Below are 26,359 nucleotides of genomic sequence, written 5' to 3' on the forward strand. Positions count from 1 at the left end.
GGGCAAGAGCCAATCGCAGGAAGAATTCAAATTTGTTCCGCACCCATTGTTAACTTAAAAGAGTGACCGCCTGACAGACAGTCCGTCAGTGCCGACAATGTGCCCACATCTGGAAATTAAAAGTAATTTATTTGTGTCGACTGGTGTAGTGTATTTGGGCTCTGGGCCTACCTGTGACAAGACACTAAATATTGAACAGCCAAGGTTTTATTCAAGGTTTTATTTGTTTCACTAATATTGCAATGACAATCAAAATAAGCAGAGAAACTCATGATTATTTAACACTCAGAAATAATAGAGATTAAGAGCAAACATAAAATGTTTAAAATACAGGTGTTACAATATGTTAGAGGTAATATATGAAGTTAACAATGTTTGGATTTACATAAAGCCTTGCATACCGATTACAATTTGGTTATAATTCCATATTTATTAAAAATGTCCCATCTGAACAACTCATTAAGACAAAAATGTACGCATTTAGCATTTTACTGTAAAACACCTGTTTTCCTAATCTGTAGTTAAAGTACGTAGTATGAATATGTTTACTTAAATCTACTCTATTGTAGTCAATTTTTTAATGAATAAATCATTAGAAAGAGTTTTGGCACTGTCTTGTTTTAAAATTACAGCTTCGTATGGGTATAATTTTAAGAAATAAGATCTGATTCATGACAAATTTAAGAAAATGCATCTAGGAAGGGTTTGCTTGAATCTAACTGGCCTGAATTGTTAAATGAATGAGAGTTTATTGCTATTAATCAGTATTTTAGGCTCAAATTAGAAAAAAATGCTTATTTTAAGATGCATTTTGGGATATTATTTCAGAAGTCTTTCAAAATAAGATTTAATTTCTTAAATTTTAGGTTACATCGAGAACTGTCTGCTTAAATTTGATTTGCAACTTGCTTAAACGAAGAATTTCCAACTTGTTTTTGCATTTAGATTATTATTAAAGCCATTAGAAAAAAAAGTCTTGAATTAGGTTTTCTAGGCAAGAAAAAAAATCTGAAGAGAATTTGCGTACTACTAAAAAACAAACAAAAAAAATTGTTCCAGCACCGTTTGCATAAATGTAATGACATGATCCTTTTTGCATGGGCTTTTCATGCAATTATTCAATTGTGATTATTAATCTTGTAAATGGACAATGTGCGAGCCGATGGGTCAGTGGCATCAATCCAGCGTGGCATCCAAAAATGAGGGAGCAACGCAGCATGGCCAGGGTAGTGTTTTTCAAACACCTGTCGGAAGTAATAGGCCTCTTTGGTGCGGGGAGTGTTGTGGGGGAATATCTTGGATGCGTTCGCCATCTTGACATCGGAAACCTTTCCAAAGACAAGAATTCGTTTGGCTTGTGTGTACATTTCTCTATTTGTCACAAATGTTTATACCAAAACGCAAGAATACTTCAATCTTTTGTCACGAGAATTTTCGTTGGGTAGTGCAGTTCCCTCTCCTATCTCAAATGCGTCCACCAGTTGGACATCTGCCAGCATAACCCACGTTCAATCCGCAGTCATAATGGCCGAAGTCGAGCCAAAATAGTGAAGACGTCCACGCTGCAACAAGCTAACTGATGCAGACGACTTACTGTACGTACTTTCGTACGTAATTCCCCTCCGGACCACCGGTGGCAGTAGTCAGTGTTCCTCATTCTATACTGAAAGCTCTACAGCCATGGCACATCAGTATAAACAAAGCAAACCGTTGTTAAAGTGGATTCCAAGATTTCGTTGTCCGATTCATCACAATTAATATGTAATTATTCGACTGTGTTACAAAATTGTCTGGTTCTGGGTGAACATCTCTAATATTAGACGTCATACGCAAGCAATACATACCAGACCCAATTCTGCTCTTCCCATGAGCCATAAAAATCAAAACAACCTAAATTGGTCCTTCAATTTATTGTGAATTTGTTTTACTTTTGCATTCCTGTTTGAGTCATTAGTCATATTTTCTCATACCTACCTTTGTTGACTATTGTTTTATGGTTGAATAGTATCAATTCAACTTTTTCTAACTGTCCTCTATCATTTCATCCGAAACATTAAGTAAAAACGTATAATTTTTGCCAATATCAGTACTCAGAAGTGCATTAATATACATCGTCCAACTTTCTAGCATTTTTAAACATAACTACAAGTGTCTAAACTTTTGCACATACCACAGACTCAAGATGCTCCTCGAGAAAGATATACCAGGACTTCTTAATAGACATCACGCCATCACTGAAGGCTTCTTTCCTCCTCCACAGAATGTCATCAGGGATCAATTTCAGACCACTGAATGAATCTCTCAAAAGGTACTTTTCCACTCCATGCTGCGGACAAATATCAAATCCTTCATGTTAGGAAGTTGTTTAAAAATCTCAGCATATAGTGAAAGTAAAAGAATGAACCCGAGGAGTTCTCATTTCTTCAGGCAGGGATAGGTAGTATGCTGTCAGTCTGTGGTCCAGGAAAGGTACTCTGAGCTCCAAACTGAAAGATAAAGAACACAGATTAGCAGCAGAAAATATGCAGTTGTTGACAAATTGACTGAGATTTCCAATGGACTCAGTGCCTCCACACACCAATCCGACCCAGGGGTCAAAACGTCAGCATGCACTTTAGGTTTGGTGTGGCGAAACCCCCAAACCAAAGGAAAAGGTAGGCAAGCGCACTCAAGCAGAAATGTACCCGTGTGCGGATGTGGTGCGGTCAGCTCGGAGGTTATCAAACAAGTAGAGTTCTTTCAGCAGTCGAACACTCTCTTCTGCTCCTGCTTCGGCGCTTGGAGCCTACGGAAGGGTTATATGCATCAACACGATATTACAAAATTATCTTAATTCAAAAGCCATCAATGGACATGGGTCAACAAAGTCCCCCTTTGGAGCCGGGCCTCAAGGTGGGGCTTAGTAGCGAGCGCCTGGTGACTGGGCCTGCACCCATGGGGCCATTCTGGGCACGGGCCGGAAAGGTCATGTGGGGACTCCCCCTGTGGGAGGGGCCAAAGGGATCGAGTGCCTTGTGAGCTGGACGGCAGCCAACGGCAGGGACTTGGCAGTCCAATCCGCAGCTCCAGAAGCTTGCATTAGGGAGAAGGAATAACACTTCTATGGCAGGGAAGGAGCCTGGGTAGAAATATTTTGACTACACATAGTCAGACTAGCCTCCACACATAGTTTGGGTTCCGCTACAAGTCCTCCCAAGAGGGTTGGAGTCTTTTACACTCTGGATTTGCCCATGGTGACAGCCGCGGACATAGTTATTGCCCCCATGACTCAGAAACTGTACGACCATTTTTGGAGTTCTTGGAGAGTTTTCTCTCTACGAACTACCTCATTCTGATGGGGTACTTGAATGCACACGTCAAAAATGAGAAGTGAGAGCTGAAGACGCATAATTAAGAAGAATGAAGATGAAGTTTGCTGGTCTCGGCATTGGATCTCTGCTTTTCGCGGATTATGTGGTGACTGTTCATTGGCCTGCTCCCAAAACAACTGGTATCTGGAATCTTCCCCCAATGGAGGAATTCTGCTAAAGGCTACAATCTCCATTCCCAGTGTCCACCAGGTGGCCTTAAGGACTGTTGTTGGACTGTGGTTTGGCTGGCAGCAGCAGGGCACTATTACACGCAAACATCCAAAGATATCATACAGAACTGGCGGCGGCGTTGAAGATAGGGGTTACCTATCCTGAACTATGCCCACATGATGCCACCTGCAGCGGAACCTGTTGTATTTCTTTTATTTGTTTTTTTTTTTTAATTGTTGTTACCTGTGCCTTTTTCTTTCATTTGTGTTCAGCAGTTCAGTTGACTACTTTTTTTAAGTGCTTTAAAAATAAAGTTGGATGAGACTATTATTTTGAAAAGCTAGTCACTCAAGGAAAATAATAAACATATAAAATACATTTCAAACGTTTTATTATTATTATTTTGAAAAGCTAGTCACTCAAGGAAAATAATAAACATATAAAATACATTTCAAACGTGAATGCATTTTTTTTAAAAAAACGGACTTGCCTTGTGGAAATACATGTAGCCTTGTGTGAGCTCATCCGAGCCTTCTCCGGAGAAGATCACCACACTATCAGTGTTCTCATGAATGTATTTTGAAACCAAGTACATTCCTGCAGTATAAAAAAAAAGGGCAAAGCGGGTTATCAGAAATGGTATTAAGCCACGTTTCCACAGATGCACCCAATCACATCTAAGGACAATTTAGTGTGTCCAATACATGGAGACCATCTCAATAGAGTTTTCACTTACCAACAGAGGCACGTATGGTGGTGATGTCATAAGTCTCGAGACTTACAATAACTTTCTCTATAGCCCGGATGCCTTCCTCTGCAGTAAAGTTCACCTCGTGGTGTTCACTGCCAATGTGAGCCGCAACCTTCGACACACATCAATCACAATTTGGATGAATAAACAGTGTACATAAGCTAGCATGAAGCATAACAAAAGATGATGGTTGACCTTTACTTCTGTGATGGACGTAAATTGACTTACCTTACGGGCAGCTAAGACGTCCGGGCTGTCCTCTGACCCAATTGAAAATGTTTGAATAGGATATTTCAGCCCCGCTTCTTTGGCCAGCTTCACCAACGTGGCGGCAACCAAACTGGAATCCAGACCCCCTGAACAACAAAATGTTAAGATTAACTCTCAAAAACGACTCTCACCAGCTAGTCCTGATTGGCTTGGTGACCTCAACGAAACAGCAAAACACTTATTGAGTGTGATGTAACGCAATAATTAACACCCACACACACACAAGTACGCACATACACACTGTAAAGTTTTCTAAAATATAATAACATGGAGACAATAGTTGAAAAGCACCTGAGAGAAGACAGCCAATCCTCCTGGTGGCCATGAGACGTTTCCTAACCGCATTTTCAAACAGAGTTCGGATGTTTTCCTTCACAATGCCCTCTTCAAAACCTAGAAAACGTTAACAATGGCATTCAAGCATTTCTCCTGTATAAACTACTGAGACAAAACTAAGCGATGAAGGCCGGTTCATACTTGCTGGCAGTCTCCCCACTGTGTCGTAGATGCTGTGAGTGGGCTCATTTGTGCAGTCGTGAAATTGATTGAAGTAAACGGATCTCACTTTGCCATTGGGCTTCAAATCAAAGATTTCAAAATGTCCAGGCAGAAACGGTGTGATTTGGGCAGGGTTGTTCAATGCGGAGACAACATTTATCAGACCTGGAAGAAAAATGGCATCTTTGCTCAAGTAAACAAGCATACGATATCTTCTCCTTAAACTATAAACTTTGGTGAACCTCTTAGAAATCTGCAAGTTTTTCCAATTAGAAAATGTTCTTTTTAAACCTGTCTTGCATCATTTGCGGAAATTTCTTCTAATTGCTGTTTTTTTTGCTTTTCGCTCAGGCCAAAGCTGGTTCTCATGCAACAGTGTTGCTTTGGCGCCATCTAGTGGCGTATTTTTGTACCAAAGAACTATGAAGTGAGTTGAAAATTTAATTTAGTGTTTTACCACCATTGTGTGCCATCTTGGTCAGTTAAATGGATTCATGGAATATTCTTGTAGCATACACAAGCAAATAAAAACATTTTTATTTTTTTTGCTGCGGTTGTACATATTCTATTACCTTTCACCTCCGAGCTGACTCCAAGTAAACCAGTGTCGGTAAGAAGTCTAAACAAAGGACGCACACCATACGTGTCCCTTCCAAGGCATACTTTTCTGTTGGCAGTATCCAACAGAACAAAAGCAAAGGTACCATCCAGGAGAGACACCGCCTTCTCGATGCCAAAGCGGTCATACAAATGGAGCAAAACCTCGCCGTCCACTTCCGTCTGGCAATCAAACTCAAATTGCTTCTTCAGCTGAAAGAACAGTTAGAGAAGAAAGTAGATGCTGACTGAGGGAGAGAATATAAAAAAGGTGCTTGGATAACATCACAAGATTTGAAATACACTCTAAGAAGAAATGATGAGCAGTGTGTAGTTAAACTATGAACAATTAACAATTTATGAGTACCACTCAAAATGGTGTTGGTCTTATGTTATGTTATGGGGATCTTACTTTCTTAATAATAATATGAATGTTCAATTTATAGTTTATATTAAAGTTTGTCAAATAATATATGATTAATTGGCTTGCAAGCTAAAGATTGATCCAAACATGTGATAAAATCTTGGGACATTTTTGGAACATTCCTAAGGTTAAAGCAATGAAATGTAAATTTACAGGCCAAAAATTAATACGTAATTAAATGACAAAAAAAAAAAAAATACATTCAACTGTACTGTATACACAAAGTGTTTACTCACAGGTTTTAGATTTGGAGCCAAGGAAATATTTTAACCCCTCACGATTCGTCGACTGACAATTTTAGACGAGGTATCTAAACAATTCTATCGATGATAAAAACAATCATGAATTGATTTGATAATTAATTTGATAAACGGGTTAAACCATTGCTTGTTGCACATCTGCATTTGCACGCCGAATTAGCAAACATCTTGTAGATCCTTACTGTGAGGTGGTTGTAAATTTCGCCATTGTAGCAGAGCCACAAAAAAGGAAATTTCTTGACATGCAAGGGTTGCATGCCATGCAGCTGATCCAAAATAGCCAGACGATGGAAGCCGAAGCAGCAGTTGGTGTCTCTGGTGATGTTCTCAAAGCGGAAGGCGTCTGGGCCTCGGTGCGCGATCTTCATGGCATTGGTGCACTGAGCTGACAGGCACTCGTCGCCGCCAAACATCGCCCAGATACCGCACATATCTGATCTGTGGTAAGAAATACATATTAAAAAAAAAATGGAGGGCCAAATAAAAAATTGACAATTTTTATGAAGGGATTTCTGATATTTCTTGGTATATATTTGGAATGACACGTAGTGATATTGTTTTATTTTGAATCCTCACCAAAATAAAATGACAAAAAACAATCCAATTTCTTTCTTGTACTTTTCGAATGTCATCATCGCAATAAAACATAATACATTAATATTGTAAAGAAAGTTCATCATAAAGCACCACCGCACGGCTGTCAGGCGGTACATCATTCACTCCAGGATGTTTACGCTGCAGGGAAAATAAACATTTAACCATGAATGCTCATTATTGAAATGACTTAGTCATTTGCAGAGCTAATATAGACACTTCTGGCATGTTCTGCCTTTATTATGACTTTTATTTAAGGCTTTCACACTTTTTTGCAGCTCTAGATTTGTTGTTTTTTTTTTTTTTCAATATGGCTCTTTCAAAATGTTGCTTGCCGACCTCCGGGGTAGGGGGACATGTCCGAACTGTTTTTTGTGCCTATGCAGCAGTTCAAGGTACCCACTCTTTAGTGCATGCGTGTATGTGTGTGTCTACGTGTGTTTGTTTGTAGGTGATTTGCGGTTGTGTTTGCAAAGCACTCAAGTTGTTTATGTTTGCATAAGTTATACGGCATACTTCCCAAGGGTAGATTTGAGTGTTTACCTATATGAACGCCTGCCAATGTCATAAATGGACCAGCAAATTGTTGTCTACATGTGCAAAATGACAAAGCCGTCGTGCACTTGGTTTAAATGCAAATGAGACAATCAGACAGCGGGATCGGACAGGACTCGGCACAACCGGGCAAACTTCTCTTACGTCGAATATGGAACTAAACATTTTCCTTTGTTTATTTATTTATTTATTATTTGTATTAGTTTTTGGTTTTATTGCCTACCTTATTATTTGCTCGATTATGGAACGTAATCTGTACGTGGAAGTGAATCATTGTGTGGTCTTACTATGCATATAACGATAAAACTCTTGAATCTTTAATTTTTACATTTATTTTCAACACTATATTTGCAGTTTACCAATGCTGTTTTTGGAGAATTGGGACCAGGCCAGGGCACCGAAGAAAAATCTACATATAATTGACACCAATTGTTTTTAAGTCATATACACAACCTGATTTTACCAAGCCGGCCACCAGCATTTCTAATTTCAGAGTCCTTCACCAATCTTATCTCACAATACATTGTATTTATAACAATATTTTCGCTCACTAGGAAATTGTATTGCTGAAAAAATGAAGTTAAATAATTTCACTTAAAGGAGAAGTTAAATCAAAGAAAAGTACTTAAAGAAGAAGTTCCCAAACCTTTTTTGTCTTGTGTACCTCAAAACTATTTGTCAAACCAAATGTATTCCCTCACACATAATGTATTTTGTCTCTAAGTAGAATATTTATCACAGTTATTTTTTTAACTCAAATACACCTGAGTGATGGGTGCCCGAGCATACGAGCGTCACTCTTTATTTACGTCATCCTCAGTTAAAGTTTCATGAAATAAAATTCAGATTCCAAAACGATCTCCAGAATGGACTCTTGTTTAATAACGCCGAGGAGTTCAGACTTCTGAGAAAGCAAAAGAAAAAAAAAAAAACTACTTTGAGAATCATTACCAAATGGTTTACTTTGATGCGCAGAACACCTGCATCATGCATGACTCTTGTTTCCTTGAGGTGCACACATTCACAAAAAAAGTCAACCACGCCAACAAGTTTAAAACTTGACAGCGGAACAAAATACATCAATCTAAAACCCGTTTAAAGCTGTTTTTAATTTTCATTTTGCATAACTAACACAAAAGGCAAATCTGTACGATTGCGCATACAAAAGCTAACATTAAATAAAAGAGTGCATCCCATGTATAAATGTGATCGCTGCAAACAGCAAAATCTTTTAATTGTGTTACATAAAGACATCTTTTTTTTTTTTTAGGTTTGACTCGATGACTGAATTTAAATAAAACGATCACAAGAGTGTCTCTCTTAATATATAATTCAAAACGATTGACTACACTGAGAACGTGATAGCATTCACTGTGCTCGCTATAAAAGCCCAAAGGGCGGATGAAAAACATGCACCTGAACATAAGATACGGTCGTGAAGTTTTTACCTTGTACTTCCAAAGATTCTCAAGAGAGGCTGCGCGTGCTGGGTCAGTGGTGCCAATGCGATCAGTCTAGCCAGCATTCGCCTCCTCTTTCCACGTGAAAACCAGGCGTTACGTAACACGTGGCAAGGCCTACATTTCAAAATAAAATATAACACCTAACAACATATAGATATATATATATATATATATATATATATATATATATATATATATATATATATATATATATATATATAAACAATATATACTATATACTGAGGATAGATAGATAGATAGATAGATAGATAGATAGATAGATAGATAGATAGATAGATAGATAGATAGATAGATAGATAGATAGATAGATAGATAGATAGATAGATAGATAGATAAAGTATATTTTACTGGGTGAGTCAAAAATCCCACAAGAAGATACATCTCATTAATCGAGTCCACAAGAACATACGAGAGTATTGCAAAATTTATCAAATAAAAAAAAAAACGCCAAACATGTTTTTCCAGTTTTCAAAATGTTTTCTTTCTACTTAGCAAATCAAATCAAGTTCATTTGTACAGCCGTGAATCACCGAAGTATCAAAAGGCTTTACAGGAGAAAAGAAGTCAAACAGAGACTTCTTTTTTTATCATAAATTCACAACAGCATCCCATGCTCAAAGCTCCCATAAGGGGAAGGAAAAAAACTCAAAAACCTCAATTTGGGGAAAATAAGAAACCTTCAGAAGGAACCACAGGTGGGAGGAGCCCTCTTCTAGTCTCAACAGGTTGAAGTGGATGCTGAGCGTACAAAATACAAACACATTGTGCCATATTAGGCGGGAAATGTCCAGTGCAAAGAAGTAAATACAAATGTAAATACAAATTAAGAACCGGGCTCTTTTTTCAGCTGCAGCTGAGATCTTTTGTACTCCTGAATAGTTTAACAAAACGTATACAGATGACGGTTCATTCATTCATTTTTCTCATTGTAATAATTCTTGGCAACATCGCAAGACTTAAATGTCTTCGTTGCGTCTTCAGGCTTTCACATATCTAATTTTTGATGAACATTTCATTCCAAATAAACAAGTATAAAAGTAGAAATTTGTAGTGATAGCTCTACAATGTCGCAGACTGATTTGATTTGTACGTGATGAGTCATCAGTAGTAGTTAACCATCAAAAGATTGACCACATTGAGGAGTAATCAAAACATTACGTTATTTACAAAAAAATGATTTCAGAAAAAAGTTGCATAGTGTTGTACATGTGGTGAAATTGCTTACGCAATACCAAACACAGTGAAAACAGTCATAAAGAAAATGAAACCAATAATCAAAATATTCAAATAATCCTAAGTAAAAATAAAAAAGAGAAACCAAACAAAACACACTATGAAGGTAAGTGTTGAAGTTATTCATAAATAATTTCATGAAATTGGATTTACAGGCCATAAATGAATACGTAATTAAATGACCAAAAAAACCCCAACATACATTCAACTGTACAGTATAATATAATAATCAAAATATTCAGATAATCCTAAGTAAAAATAAAAAAAGAGAAACCAAACAAAACACAACATAAAGACCAGGCTCATATATTGACGACTTTTAAAGTCGATTACATGACATGATCATACCAAAGGGGCCAGCCGCGGAAATGGCTCCATCCCCTCGGAGGCGCCGCTTAGTCCTCGGCACCTCCGGGAGCATCTGGTCCGCAGACTTGTGACCGCGGGAAAGTTTGCACGGAAGGAGGACGTCAGCAAAGTATCATGGGGCGAGACTATTTAACGATTTGCAAAGGAATGGAAGTATTTACAAGAGAACGTAATGTACAGGGAGCCAGTACACGGAAGTCAGAATTGCCCAGCCATATATATATATATATATATATATATATATATATATATATATATATATGTATATATACGGTATATCTAAAATCGACATTAGCCAACAGAGCAATCGACCGGTCTCTCTCCCGCCTCTACTGACAGCCTCCTCCACACACTCTCTCTCTCTCTCTCTCTCGCTCGACCAATCTCTCAGTCTCCATTCACACCATACACGCAACACTATAGTAACATTTAATGTGGTGTTTTATAAGCGCTTGAAATGGTTTACATGAAAAACGCGATTCCAAAAATCATGATACGAAAGCCATCTAAAAAGCGAAATATTACGAAAATAAGGCATTTCAAAACCGATGCGCGATATATTGGATAATGAATCTCGTATTGCAATATGCGTATTGCGTTAAAATTTAAACTTGCAAAATGTAATTATTTAGCAAATACTATATTTAGAACGACTTATCGAGACTAGTAGCAAAACTGGCGGGCGTTGGGTGACCCTAACGTCAATTTGCAAAAACCTTAAGATTTGAAGTCTGCCAGCACTTACACACATTGCTATGTCAAGCTGGCAGTAAGAATACGAAGTGGATATGTGGAGGACGCAACATTATTGTGCTCAGACTTGGAAAATGTGCAGCAGATGTTGACAACCTGTTATTTGGGGGTCGGGAGTTACATAACATGCTGCTGCTATACATGTGCAATGAAGGAACGCAGGATTTTTTTAAAGATATATTTTATAGTGGGCATGAATGATAAAAGCAAAATGACTCTGTAGCGCCACCTATAGCCCAAATATAGCCTATAGCGCCATTTACATCCGAAAACGTGTAAAAAAAAAAAGTCAATTGAAGCCCTATGATAAGGCTTTGCAAAATGTGAGGTATGAATTTTGGAATGTCCATTTTTGGGCAAATGTAAGGCTCATATTTTTGGCCTCTTGTCCTGGACGGTTCATTTGAAAATCTTTCGTTTTCTAAATCCCATATGAAGGGGGCGGGACCCTCTAGTCTGAGGTTGCGGATCAGGTTTTCATCCAGGATATCGCTGCATTCATTTTTTCCTTCAATACTCCATAGCATGATGCTGCCACCACCATGTTTCACCATAGGGAAAGATGGGAGTTTCATTCAGGTGCCTTTTGGCAAATTCCAGGCAGGCTGCCATGTTTCTTTTACTAAGGAGCAGATTCCATCAGGCCACTTTACAATGCAGGGCGGATACAGAGATGTTTTTATGGACCTGAGCTCAATTTTGAGCGTCATGGAAAAGACCGTGAATACCTACGTAAATGGGATTGCATAGTTTTCTAATGAAGTGCTTTGAATTCTTTTCGGATGCCTCCTTCATATAGGATTTAGAAAATCAAAGATTTTTTTACCCTCCGGTTATTTGTACGAGGTCTTAGGATGGTACCACCCAAAGTCGGTTGGCAGGAACATTCCAAAATTCATAGTTCATATGCTGTACATCCAAGCATATGGCTTCAATTGGCTTTTTTGTACATCTTAGGATGCTATACGTTCTTACCAAATATTGAAGGTCTAGATCAAACTTACAAGAACTGCAAGAACTGGATTTTTTTTTTTTTTTTTTTACTATAAATGGCTCTACAGAGTCATTTTGTCTTTTATGCCATCTATAAAATCTTTTTTTTGAAATCCTGCGTTCCTTCATTTCTAATGTATAGCAACTGCACATTATATAAGTCCTGACCCCCAAATAACATGTTCCCAACATCTGCAACCAATTCTCCAAGCCTGACTATATTGTTGTGTCCTTCAGTTTTCCACTTTGTATGCTAACTGCCTGATTGACGTAGCAATGCATCTAAGTGCTTGCAGACCTCAAAGCTTAAGGTGCTTGTAAATTGACGTCACGGTCACCGCCTACCAGTTCGCCTCCAACTCTTGCTAGCACAACTACCATATCTCATTCGAAATGATCGGCTAAATATTTTTTATATCATAATGTATCTTTTATTGGTAAATAGTGCTTTGGCGCAGTGTCAGCTAGTAGTGAGGACGTGTGATGCAAACTTGTCAATGAGCACATAGCAAAATTATTGTCCAAGGGATATACATTATTTATTTATTTTAAACTAGATATGTATTGGCAGGCGTGACGCCACTGAATATTTTGAGTGGTTGAAAGTAAAAATATATTCATAAATGGTTTTGTTACGACACCTCAAAAGCAGTGACGTATTTTGGGAGAAAATCAATATGTGTAGTATGTTTTTCACAAGCCTGACATGGCACAACATGTGTGGCTTTTCAGAATGCATGGAACAATGCAAATTCCAGTCTAGTAAGTTTTAAATTCTTTCAGGGACCATTGTGGGTTTTTTTTTTTTTTACTTTAATGGAAGAATTCCAACAATTATGTTGCATGTGTGTAACATGCATGCCCACAACCATTTTAATGAATGTGTGTTTTCTATTGTAAACATTTTACAATCACATTTCATCCCCGTGGTTTTGTTTTTTTTCCTCACTACTCCAACTTCTTCTTCCTACATTCCAAAAATATACGTCAAGCAGTGCAGCTTTTTTTAATTTGTTGTAGTTCTAAATTGTAGTAAGTACACTTTTGTAAGCTATTGTAACACTGGCGACATTTAAAACAACAAATTCTCAGATATCTCAGATCTAAGATAGACTTATACAACAGTGTGAATAATGGGACCAAAAAGAAAGGTTTTACTGACATTCAAATGCAAAATGGCGTCAATACACCGCTCTCACTAACTCACGTTCCCCCAATCAAATCAGTCTGAGTGGGAACCCAGCATTCATAACTATAGTTCCACCCGCCGTTGAATTATTTACTACTGACATTGATTGTCCGGCTGTGTGTGTGCCAAAACACACATTTGGCCACTTCAGCAGTCTCTCCAGTAACACATTGCAGCTAATAAATGAAACATTGATGTTTTCTTGGCCAAAATTTCTCCTCCTAAGCTCACCTCAGCCAATAAAGTGCAACCATTGTGGCTACTCAATACCTACTTTGTGTTGAATTGATTCTTATTCTTCATGTCAGTCATTTTTTATTCTATTTTTTAATTCTAATACCACTCAATATGATACATTTTATTTGTATTGCACAATACATTTGTCAGCAAATACAAAATATGATGTCTTGAAGACCTCACAACACCAAGAAAAGCAATTCAATAATATACGATTTAACAAATGTAGTTATTTGAAGATTTCTGAAACTAAAAACGTTTGAACATTGGATTTAAAAGATTCCGCTGCATTTGGCGCCCTCAAGCGGACACGTAGGGAATGCCACAGGCATTGTGCTTCCGCCTGAAAGGCTCAGTGTTCCGCATCAATTCTTTTACGCCCTCTAGTCACCCTGAACCTTACCGGAAGCCAGTGGAGTTAATGAGGATGGGCATAATTTGATTTTATCACCAAAAACTACGACAAAAATAAAGGCAATTATTTTATCGAGTAATCAATTAATCAGAAAAAACAATTATTTCAATCCCTTTATTTAAGAAAACAGGACACTATGACAGATTGACAGCATAGAAATTGCACAAACAAGCAATGATTGAGGCTGCTTTGGCCTATAACATGTGGGGGATATATGCGAAACTGCAAACGTGTTGAGAATTGTTTTCCTCACTGAAAGTAAATCTTTTATGATAATCAATCTGCTTTTCTGACGATAAACATCAGAGAATATTTATGTCGGAAAGCAGAATTTTCAAAGTTTTTCTCAATGTTAAATCAAAGGGGGAAACCAAACAAAAATAATAATCTGAAAGCCAATTGAAAGTTGTTGTTTCACCTCTAACATTGTATGAATGTGTTTGGCATTTTAATGTATGTTTAAAACAATTTCAAAAGTAACAAACGCTTGTAACAAATGTAAAAATGTGTGTAAAAATAATAACAACAACAATAGTGTATTTCTATAAGTATATTTTGCTTTTTTCAGTGGTGGACTGGCACTTTAACCTTACCATGGGGGCGGGGTTACAGTAATTTGTATTAAAAAAAAAAACTTAAACGTAAAACACTTTATATAAATTTTGAATATTGTACAAAAGCCAATGTAAAGTTTGTTACTATAAACTCTAAAGGCCTGCCTTTTATTCTTTTTAGAAGTGCGTGAAAGTCAAATATGATCTGGAAACAGGTCCCAATAAAATAAGAATTTGGACAATCTATTTTTGCTGTACAGTTATTAAAATATGATATGTTGAAGTGAAAAATATCCTGTTTTAAAGGCCAATTTAAAACCTGACGATGAAAACTTGATATGTATGTCACCAAACGAGTAAAAAAAATAATAATAATGAACAAACATACCACCATTTTAAATGTACACGTTTAAAAATTGCGCATGTAACCAAGGAAACCAGCGAAATAAACACATAAGAAAATAGTTCAACACAAAGACATAGTTAAAGCTGATTAAGTACACCTTGCAATATTATTGTAGTACTGTTTTGTGCCAACATGCATGAAGAAATAGTACTTGTTTTCACTCTACAGCTTCTACGCTGATCTCGCTATTGCGCAAATACGCAATGCTGGGACGAGAAGGCAGCACGAAGAACTGATGTGAAACATTTCAAATATATGGCTTGTTCAAAATTCAAAACAACCTAGTTCAGGGGTCACCAAGCTTATTGCAACTTAGTGCGACTTCTTGGGTGGGGTACAGAAGAATGTGAAGGCCCACCAATTTGATACAGAGATAACACGTTATTTAAGTTTCCTTTAATAATGCTATTTTCTGTTTTTAATAACACGGGTCAATAGGAATTTGGTGCAAAAAACGTTGATTTTTTTTTTGCACTAATTCCAAATTATTTTCATAGCAGGAATAATATAAAGACACTATAAAATGCTGACATATGTAATAACTTTTATGAGGTCAAGGTTTGGGTTAAAAAAAAAAAAAATGCATTCTGAAGTCACAGCAATAAATTACAAACGCTTGATAAAATTGTGCAAGCCTACGCCCGTAAGCAGAAATTGAAATATCTCCTCGAAATTTTGCCGTAGACCAGCGTTAACAAAAACGTTCCGTTGATGCTAATAATTTCCCACAAAAAATAGGAAAAAGATAAATATCATTACGCAGTATTTTTATTTTAATCTGGACCAGTGTTTACATCACTTGTGAGCAATATTTAGAGCAGGTTCACAGGCTATTCAAATGGTTGTTGTGGGGATACTGGGTGACCGTGAGCACCACATTGGTGACCCCTGTTCTAGATACTTAAGTGTTTATAGAATAGGATAGAAAAAGATTTTCATTGCACTGAGTAATTCTTTTTTTGTGAGTGTGTGTTTGTTTACTGAGGCCTGGCACAGGCACCTGGTTGCCACATGCGCAAATCTACCAAAATATGGTTCAGCTTCCCCATCCACAAATTCCTCTCATCCTTTGTGTCTGCACTCAGCCAGTTTCTGCCAGAGAAAATAATTCGCGGTTAGTCCATGTAATAATTAGCATCACAAGTTCTCGCCATCTTCGTGGAATTTTCTTAAAAGATATGGGATGAGCACTTCAAAAGCTTCTAAAACAGCCCAAACCAAACGCATGAATTCAAAGCGCAGTTTTACATTGCTTTTTAAAACATATTACTTTATTTTCATCATTTATTTCCACTCTCCTTGCCTTTTTTATTATAGGTAAATGTGAAGGTATATTCATTTTGTTTATTCATGGTCGGATGACAATGAGTACTTACTTGGTAACACACATGGAGTTGTTGCATTGAGTAACTAGTGTCTCTTTGTCGTCCTCTTTCCGTGGTCTGACCGTGACAAGTTCCAATGTGTTCGGTCTGGCACAAAACTCTCGCTTTACCGGTTCCACCCCATTGCTGGTGCAGTTGGCCAGATTGATACGGCCAATGGGATTCTGCGAAAAATCATAAAAGGAAATAAGAGGCTACAATAAGAAGAACCTGAATAATGAAAAGTACAAGCATTTTTCCTTCTACTGGCTTTTGCAAAAGTATGACACTTTAACGCAGCATTCTTAGGACTATCTCGCTTATCAAGGATATATTTTTGATCCATGGAAAATTAAAATGTGAAAAATAAGGGGTTTTTTTTGTCTTGTATTAGAAAATAAAATTAAATGAGTTACAATTTGCTTTTTTGTATTTCAAGATCCAAGAGTTTTTCTAGTTTCAGCAGACTACATTCCACAATCGAGCAAGTAAATAAATAGCAATTAAAAAAATAGCAATACATTTTTGATACCCAATAAAAAATGTTAATAATAAAGGATACAATGTTTGTACTGAAATTTCGCAACCAAAACTACAATATATTCTTTGCATAAAAAGAATGAAAACTATCACTAAAATCTGCACAGTCATCTTTGCGCAGGAATATACTTTTTGGTTATTTCATCTTTACCTTTCTCTTCTCATCATCGGGATAAGTCCAGTAGGAGATACAATATCCTGATAAGACGCACCATCTTCTGTGCCAAGCTCCAAACCCACTAACATCTTCAAACATGGTCTAGAGGAAGAATTCATGAACATGATTATCCAAAACAGTTTTTTGTTTGGAATGACTGCATTCTCTTCGCCCAAATTTTGTACATGTCCAAACAGAAGAAGATTTTCAAACACACACTATAAAAAAGGTACAAGGAGCCATTCAAGTAAACCGTGAGTGTCAATAATATGCGGTTTAGCCATTCTGTCGTTTTATCATCAAATCTCCCAGGCATGAAAACGGATCAAAGCCTCGAGCATAAAATTAACAATTTTCAAGGAAGTATTCCTACTAGCTATATCCTAGCCGACTTTGGGTCGATCGGTTCAGACTTGGACAGACTTGAACTCACCAGAAAACCTTGGTGTTCCACTCTTGTGCTGAGTTCGCATAACATCCTGAGGTGGATGTGACCCTCCAAAGGACACAAGAACGGGACCTTTAAGCAAAAGCAAAACTAGATTAAAAAGCGCATGAACATGCCTAAAACGGACAAAAACTAAAATGACAACCTGACGCAAGGCTTAGACTGAAAACAAATTTAACACAGGCTGCAAAAAAAAAAAAAAAAAAAAACATCCCTAATGACAAACTAAGGTAGGGAAGCGTTACAATCCTTGTTGTCTTCCTTCAGTGACTGTCTAGAATCAAGGTGACTGATCAGAATCTGTTGTAAGCTAACAAAACAAAACAAATACAACAAGAAAACACACACATAAAAATAAATCTTATATCATCCGAGTTTTTACTGAGGGAGAATTTTAGTGTGAACTACATTTTACTGCTTTCACATGTGTTCAACGCAATCAAGCATCCCTTTATATGGTAAAGCATCCAGTTTGGTCTTTTCAAAATATACGGGGTGGCAATCAAATGTTTTATTAAATTTAATTATTCGATCGATTAAAAAAGGTTAAAAAAAAAAACAAGAGATTAATCGATGCTTGAAATAATTGTTAGTCGCAGCTCAACTCGAAACAAAGGAAAAACACTCAATGACCTCTGAATTCAATATTATATTTTACCTTCTCCAGAGGAAACTTGTTTTTCCCAATCGAAGAAAGGGTGAGCTTGTGAGATCCAACCAAGGCAAATTTACTGGTCCGAACAGCGTTTGGGCCACCTGGACTGGCAAGAACTTCAAGGAGGGGGGGTTGGGTTATTAATCTCCATCAATTACAATATAAGGAAAACTTTCAAAATCATCTCAATCGCAGAACTAAAACTAAAATTAGCCATTAGCGACATGCTGGACATCATCATGCCATGTTGTTCACATGAGTTCTTGAAAAAAATTGTGACTGATGTGATATAGTAAGTCATTTTGTGAGCAATATCACACATGCACACAATGAGTCTCAGTTTGCATATCTGATGTTGCAAGGTTATGTCAATACCATCAAATGTGCATTCAAATGATGAGGTCTTTACCACACTTTACCCACAGGTGTAAAAAAAAACTCAGGAGATCATTTTGGGACATACCTGGTGTGTGACCGCTTTTCTGAGGGGGGGGAAAAAAAAAAGGGACAACCATGAACTGGGTAAGTTGGAGAAAAAATAAAGCTTTTTGAGACAGAAAGTTAGGACGAAAGCATTGAAGGCGAAGAAGTGAATCTGGTTGCAGATAGTATATATAAAAAAAATGAAAAATATAAAATAATAAAACCTTACCGTGGCAGCCAGAAATCTTTTAGGGGTGATGGCCTGAAAATGAAGACAGATGTAACTTGCACTCACATACCAAAAATTGAGGAATTCAATAAATCAGCGGTTCATATGACATCCACTTCCAACTTATCAGGATAAACAAACAGCTTGAAATACGAATCATTTCTATTCTGCAATTTTCAGGTGACATTCTTTGCTCCTCAAAAAAAATTAAATAAATAAATAATCTAGGTACCTTTGACTTGCTAGGTTTCTTCTTCTTGTCAACGCTAATTTCGTGCTTTTGAATCTGGGGATGTAAAAAGGCACAAACGAGTTGTCATTACTTGAAGAAATTACAGGACAAGTCCTAACATTTGGTCTGTACTGTAGATTCTTCTCAACTTCAATCATGAATTAAAAAGAAAAACGTACTTACAAGACAATACACTTCAAGATTAATGGCAAAATCACTGGAGACATCAGATCTGAAAGTCCAAAAAAATAGAAACAGTTAGCTCTATTCTTGTCAGATTTTGTGATGCCACAATTCAATTGATTTTTGAAGGAAATAAACAGACTAAAGAATCCATTCTGCTGTAGCCTTAAATGAAAGTCACATGTCCCATTTACGGTAGCGAGTCTGTGTGTCTTACAAGGTGAACTTTGTGGGAAAGGTAAGGGTGTCCCCACTGAGCCCACGGTGGGTGCTTGCCAGGGGCGTGGCAACTGTGTTTTCAGCTCCAGCGCGGATCATTATGAAGAAAGAATGTTTCATTGATTCTGAGAAAGAGACAGATCAAGAACCATTTTGCCATCTATATCCATATATACACAGTGACGATCATTTGTTAATTCGCTTTAACTCTACCTGGCTTGTTGGCAGTAGAGCAAACAAAGTCAGCCTTAAGAGGCAAACGTAACTCTTGCAGACAGATGGAGCCCTTGGAGGCTGAGATGCTAGTTGGCTTAGAAACCAGAGGGTATTTTTTCTGGCTCGCTGGTCCCTCACTCTTCAGGTGCTGTAGCTCCGCCTTGAGTGCTTCCCTCTTTTCAGCTAGTGTGGAAACAGAAAAATGGTTCATTTAACAAGTGAAGTTTCGTGCCCCCGAGCTGTTTGACGGGGAAATGAAGTCGTTGACTGACAAGAGTAACGGGGAGGGCGCAACGCGAGGCTCGGTGTCTCTTCGGTTTGCAAGCAAGCAAGAACGCCGACTTACTTGCTACCAGCAAGAGTCTCTCTGCCTCAGCCTCCACCTGAGATCCTTTCCCATGTTCTTCATCTGTGCAACAGCTAAGAGCCTGGCTGGCCTGGTGGATGATTGTTTGCTGCAAGTTTATCTCATTTGTGAAGATCTGCAAAGGATGGAATGTGTACAGTATAGACACAATAGCATTTGCATTGCGTAACAATTTGATTACAAACCTTCAACTTTTGTTTGGTGCTTAACACGCCTGAACCTCGGATTTCCTCTGCTCTGTGAGAAGCATCTTTTTTCATCTCCTTCATATTGGGTTTCTCGAGCTCCTTCAGTCGAGTAGACCTATATGCGTCAACACTAGCGCGGACATACACATATTAGGAGTGGAAGAATACTGCGCAAATGCGTTTACTGCGTGCCATTTGGTTCTGTCATCAACTAAGGACACCTTGTTATTGTTGTCCACAATTACCTGTATGGTAATTTATGATCCTCTTCTGGAAAATCAATACTATCAGATGCGTCACTGCTTATGCTGGCACTATGGAATTTAGACGATTGGGACATTTTTTCTGGAGTGTTATTCTTCATGATGAATGAGCTAGCTGGAGTTGATGTCTGCAGGGAAAAAAAAGAGAATGCCTCATGAGAGTGTCTGTATTTCATATTGAGTTAAATGATGGTCCACTAGCAGGAAAACAGAAAAAGGGTCTGAATGACAAATGGTAAGATTTTGATTGTGAATACCATCATGCTCTCTGGACTCTTCACCACAGCAGCCACAGTCTCTGTCAATGGTGTGAGAAGGGACATGGAAGAGATATTCAAGGGATCTTCCTCATCATCATCTTGGTCCTCACATTGCTCCAAAACTCCTTCAAATAGATCATTGATAACTGCAGAATTGATTGAGTGGTCAACATTCATTTCGATCTCCTTGTCTTCACTGTTCTCTTCTTTTGGTGGATCGGCAATTTCCTTTTTCTCTGTGTGGGCAACATTTTTCCTTGGGCTAGATGTGGATGCTGGTGGAGAAACTTGCAAACCCCTACCTGTAATATGAAAATGGTTGTGTTAAACATGGCTGCCACTGCCACAAACACGACTATCAAAAACAGATAATTTCTGGAAATCATAAAGAACTGATTCTGAAATACAGTAATTACCTGGAGGGATTTCCTTTACAGGGGTTTTTGCAGTCTCAATAAAAGTTGATTTTGGAGCATCTTCTTGCTCAACCAAAGCAACGTTGCTTTCCTCAGTTTTGTCAAGGTTCTTCTGAATAAAAGAAAAAAATTGATATCGTTTTGGTCTGACTCTGAAATATACACATTACATACTAAATAGGTGGTTACAACCTTGAGGTCTGGAGTTTTCTTGGTTTCTGATCCTTCATCTTTCATTTTCCACAAATTATTCCCCTGGACCCGACTTCGAATCTGAGCCAGCTCAGACTCGCGCTCCTGCAAGGGAAGAATATTGTAAAGTCGAAGTACGCTGTTAAGATAATTATGAGACAACACCATATTTGCGGTACCAACCAGTTTTTGTTTCTGGGTGAGATCAGCTGTGGTTGTTCTTGCTGCTTGGGCAGCCATGAACCTGTTTTGCACAAGTTTACTGCTTGGTGAGACCCCCTGTTTTACTGTGGGTGATTGGGTGCTTCGACCTGCTGGGGAGTTTATGCGTTCTTGGCATCTCTCTCCAAATCGCTCAAGGAAAGATATTACCTGTACGCCTGTTGGTCATAGAACATAAGACAGTCTGTTACATTTGCGGAAATTTACAGCAATGGGGATCCAGATTTGCATTCAGTAAACATTTCCAAGCAATCATGTGCATCTTCAACACTATTCTTCATGAAAAAAAATTCAGCTTGGCGTAGCACAAACTGAAGAGTGCAGAAAAATATTCACAATGTGTTATTGTGTCACAGGGCTAAAATATCATTATTTGGTCACTTTAAAATTGGGTTATCATGGAGAGTCAACTATTTGCCAAATTTTCAAAATTTCCCAGAAATTATTCGGTTCAAACAAACAGCGTTATACATTACCATGACTGACAGCAGTATTCTTTGCTGGAGTGCCAGCAGGGCTGGACACAGTTGGTTTGGCACAGAGCTGTGGTTTCCAAAGATCAGAGACGACATTGGGACTCCTGGCAACAGCGTGACATTTCAGAGAACTTTGAGATGCCGATGGAGAAGATGGACACTCTGGAGGCGCAGATGTTGCCAGTATTGATGGCTTCTGGGGCTTTGTTGCTGAATTAGGTGTGGAATTGGTGGCAGGCTTGTCAGTCTTCTGGGTGGTTGACCTTGCTGAGAGGTTTGCAGTCTGTTGATTTAAAACGGAAAAGAAAATCACTTAATCAATCAAATCTATCTATCTATATAAGACAGAAAAGAACTTTTAATATTTGCAATGATGAAGCAAACTTGCCTGATTTGAGACTGATGAAGACTTGTTATTTGTTGAACTTGTCGCCACAGGATCAACAGTGTTTTGTTTAATGGATGCAGACAAACCCGCATCTCTAACGGCCGACTTGGAACCAAAAGCTGAAGAAGGCTTTGTTGGAGCTTTCTCTTTCAAAACGTTGACGTGACTTAAATCATCTTCCCAAGTTCCAATGGTGGCAGCAAGGTTTGCCAGTCTTCCTCTCCGCCCTACTGGGGCTTCAGAGGGGGTGATCGAGCATGACGTTGGTGTGACATCAACGGTTGTTCTCATCAGAGATAGTGGTGTAGAGTCTTCAACAATCGCATCTGTAATAGTGAAACTCACCAGTTAGGCAATTAAAATGCTTGTTTTTTCCCCCAAAAAAATCTTTAGTTGAAGACAAATCGCAAATTTGGTATTTTAAGGAGAAACTTGAAGTTGAACCAGCATTTTGGGTGCCACATATAAAATTATCTGGGATGCCGAATCGGGCCCCCAAGTTTGATAACTAAATCGGCAGCTCATGGTTGATCTGCTTCTATCTGTACAATCCAATGCAATGGCGCACTGTCCTGAGTTAGAGCACCCTGAGGGTGCCAACGCTCAGACGATATTTACGATCACGCACATAATTAATCAACTTTGAAACGTAGCGAAACAATCTTACCAGTGTCATTCCAGCATTTCCTCTGTTCAGCAAGCCTCTGTAGACGTGACTTCATACCAGTGACAGAAGGAGCGGAACTTTCCACCGGGTCTTGTCTTCCCTTATCTTTCACTTCAGCAGTACTAACAGGAACAATGTTAATGTCTTTGGATGCCTGTATTTTTGGGGTAGCGGGCACAGCAATGTTTTCTGAAACTGGCTGGACAGTTTTTAACTCTGCCGTCTGAGTCTGGGCAAATGGTTGGGCTTGAGTCAACCCCACAGAAGATGGAGGTCGGACACTTGCAGGAACAATAGGGGGTTTCTTGTCTGTTGGGGGATCTGGGAGAATAGGGGTTGTAGATTGTCTTTGACTGTTTTCTTCCTCTCCGGGCTTAGTATTTTCTGATGAGCACCTGCGCTTGGATGGAGAAGGCTTTGAGGGTGTCTGAGGATCTGGGAAAAATAACAACATCATAAGCTGTCATGAAACAGACAATCTGTTTAATGTAAAAAAAAAAATAAAAAAAAAACTCATACCTTCAGCAATAACTGTTTTAATGATCACACCATTTGTGTCAGCCAATGGTTCTCTGGGTCTTTTCACCATCTGCCGGTCTGCTGCATTTGGTCTTCCTTCCATCTTTTTCTTTAAGTTCTCTCTCCGAGCCCGTGTCCGTTCCAACAGTTTCTGATTGGATGCAAGCATTATAAAATAGTCAACAAGCAACGAATTTGATCAATTCCTAAAAAGGATATACTTTCTGTAGTACTTTAGAACACTGACATCTGACAAGACTGAACTGCTATCATGATACATTGCTTTATTTTCCACAAAAGAAAATATAAATCGGAACTAGAAATGCCGTTTCATTTGCTTGAAACAAACAACTAAAATGTGTGCTGGGTGAATGTGTACATTTGTAACCCCCAGGATTCTTTTTCTGCAGTCACCAAAATAATCATTCGATGCAGTTTTTTTCATCACTGGTTTAACCTATAAAATACATATCTAAGCAGACATTATACAATTTATCTCCCTATTTGGCCAAAAGCTGACGTTTTGGTAGTATTTGAGAGAAGAACGCAATTTTGTGGATTAAGTATTGTTGTGGCTTTTAGAAATGACTTTTACTTTTAAAAGCGTGACCAGTCACACAAATTATCCATCTTAAACGACAAATACATTTTTTTTGTGTTTGTTTCTTGCAGGATTTGTACTGTTGGAGTTGTCAAATAATGAAAAAACAAACGAGACGCCCTCGCCGTTTTTAGTGTAAGTACAGTGCAGTTGGGTAATAAATATGATATTGAACCAAATGAAATCATATTGGTAACCACTTCCATAAAAGTCTCTTAATAAATAATCCTTAAAAACACTTAATACTACATTTTGGAGCAATCTGCTGCCGTTTCATCTCCACTACTTGTTTGCTTCTTGAGATAAGGAAGATCAAAGATACGCGTTTCTACTCACCTGCGTAAACGGATCCATTTTGTACCCTAACGCCTTGGCTGATAGATTTTAAAAGCTTAAGTACACTAAAATTCCCAAATACAGAGATCGAAAGGAAGCGAGTTGACTGCAACGAGCGAGCTTCTCCTCTTCCTGACCTCGCCTACGTCTGTACAAAACAACCCCTGTTCAAATTCGAATTTTAGCGCCGACCTACTGCGCAGGCGCTGGCAAACGTCTTCCTACCAATCACAGAGAAGGACACTCCGTTCAAGAAGAATCAGCCAATTGAGAAAAAGTATGCTAGCGACTGCCTTTGCCTGGTAGTTTAGCGTGACGTCATCTCATTTTGTATATTCAATTTAAATCCAAAGCCTCAGAAAAAAAAATCCAAAGGCTCATATCCACGAATGAGAAGGATCCGTACCACAAATCCAAATGAGTGATTCATGCAAACACGTGAAGTGGTGTCTCGCGAGGTCATGGTCGTCCAAACGAGAGTTGTATTCAAAATACATTGCACTCGCAATTTTTCAATTCATAAACGCAACACTTATTTAGAACAGTACTCATTCTAAAACATTTCCAATGCAACACAATTTAGAGTCGTTCTCATACGAATAGTTTTAACACGCATACATCTTTTTCACTGGGATCACCATAGAAAGGGCAAAGCTGGAAGCACAAGGTGAAATAACGTATTTAACTTAAACTAGATCCATAGCTCATAAACCCAAAATAAGACAATTAAATAAAATGTTACACTAATAAATCGCATGTATGGATATTGTGAAGGAAGTGAGGACTTCCTTGACTCAGGCATAGTCTACTCCAGTGGTTCTCAAATACAGTATTTGAAGGAACTCCAGGGGGTTACTCCAGTTAAATAAAACAAACAAACATGTGCATACTTAAAAATTAAAGTTCATTCTGATTGGACAGAATTTTAGACTACAGCAGCCTAGCGACTTGGCATGCTTGCAAAAGAATAAAACCGCACTAAGTGGATTCATGTAGCAGCATTTTTTTTCTGTAACAAAACTCCATGTGAACAGAATTTTTTGACACACCGACACTGTTGACGTTAAAGAGAAGAAAGTTCTTTCTGATTGGACAGAATTTGGCCACACTACTGCCACCTAGCGGCTTGGCATGCTTGTAAACGACTAAAACCGCACTATGTGGATTCATGTAGCAGCGATTTTTTCGAATAAACTCCATGTGGACGAATTTTAAGTTTGCAAATTCAAATAGCCGTGGTGACTTCTTGAGGAGGCCTTAAATAGCCCTGGACACGTGTGTGTGTGTGTGTGTGGGGGGGGGGGGGGGGTCTTGCATAATAGGCTATTATGTAAGTATTGTGGGTTTTTTTTTTATACTTTTTCCCCTAAAAATGGAGCATGCCTATCCTCATTTCTCTAGTTGGCACTAATCATTAGAGAAAGTTAATCAAATATTACTTTTGACCTATTCTATATTAAAATCCGCCTCAATACTAACGGCCTGAGTGCTCCTATTTGACGATTCAGGTGAATGACACATGACAAATGCCAATCACCATCCATCCATTTTCTATAGTCGCTTATACTCAATAGAGTCGCTGGCTTGCTGGTGCCTATCCCATCTGTCTTCGGGTAGATGCAGGAGCTTTAACTAACAGGGAAGTTTACTGAATAAAATAGCATAGAAAAAATAAGTAGTGTGTGTAGAAAGCAA

General features: G+C 38.2%; 1 protein-coding gene across 1 annotated transcript; it reads right to left on the bottom strand.

The window, feature by feature from the left end:
• Positions 1–201: 201 nt before the first annotated feature.
• asns (asparagine synthetase) lies at positions 202–24,807 on the bottom strand. The gene is made up of 35 exons (XM_088405585.1): positions 24,665–24,807; positions 23,728–23,878; positions 23,209–23,643; positions 22,542–22,867; positions 22,154–22,436; positions 21,639–21,835; positions 21,456–21,560; positions 21,264–21,375; positions 20,845–21,149; positions 20,570–20,715; positions 20,322–20,454; positions 20,116–20,251; positions 19,767–19,952; positions 19,552–19,678; positions 19,335–19,383; positions 19,152–19,205; positions 18,920–18,952; positions 18,731–18,749; positions 18,271–18,383; positions 17,598–17,684; positions 17,159–17,266; positions 16,480–16,652; positions 16,085–16,195; positions 8,919–9,047; positions 6,504–6,759; positions 5,613–5,850; positions 5,020–5,205; positions 4,834–4,935; positions 4,501–4,628; positions 4,258–4,384; positions 4,012–4,118; positions 2,685–2,785; positions 2,405–2,486; positions 2,171–2,326; positions 202–1,328 (listed from the first exon to the last, which is right to left on the bottom strand). Exons 1-35 carry the CDS (start codon positions 24,680–24,682, stop codon positions 1,119–1,121), a joined length of 5,229 nt encoding a protein of 1,742 aa, XP_088261711.1. The 5' UTR covers positions 24,683–24,807; the 3' UTR covers positions 202–1,118.
• Between the last annotated feature and the right edge of the window lie 1,552 nt (positions 24,808–26,359).

The sequence above is a fragment of the Hippichthys cyanospilos genome, chromosome 21 (genome assembly GCF_059441005.1).
Source record: "Hippichthys cyanospilos isolate Australia breed blue-spotted pipefish chromosome 21, RoL_Hcya_1.0, whole genome shotgun sequence".
Classification (NCBI taxonomy): Eukaryota; Metazoa; Chordata; class Actinopteri; order Syngnathiformes; family Syngnathidae; genus Hippichthys; species Hippichthys cyanospilos.

Bases quoted from the DNA above. Each gene is read 5' to 3' on its own strand.
- asns (XM_088405585.1), bottom strand. The intron at 20,252-20,321 runs GTTTGTAATCAA...CATCCTTTGCAG, and splicing joins GCACCAAACAAAAGTTGAAG to ATCTTCACAAATGAGATAAA. The intron at 16,653-17,158 runs GTAAAGATGAAA...GATTTTTCGCAG, and splicing joins CCGATGATGAGAAGAGAAAG to AATCCCATTGGCCGTATCAA.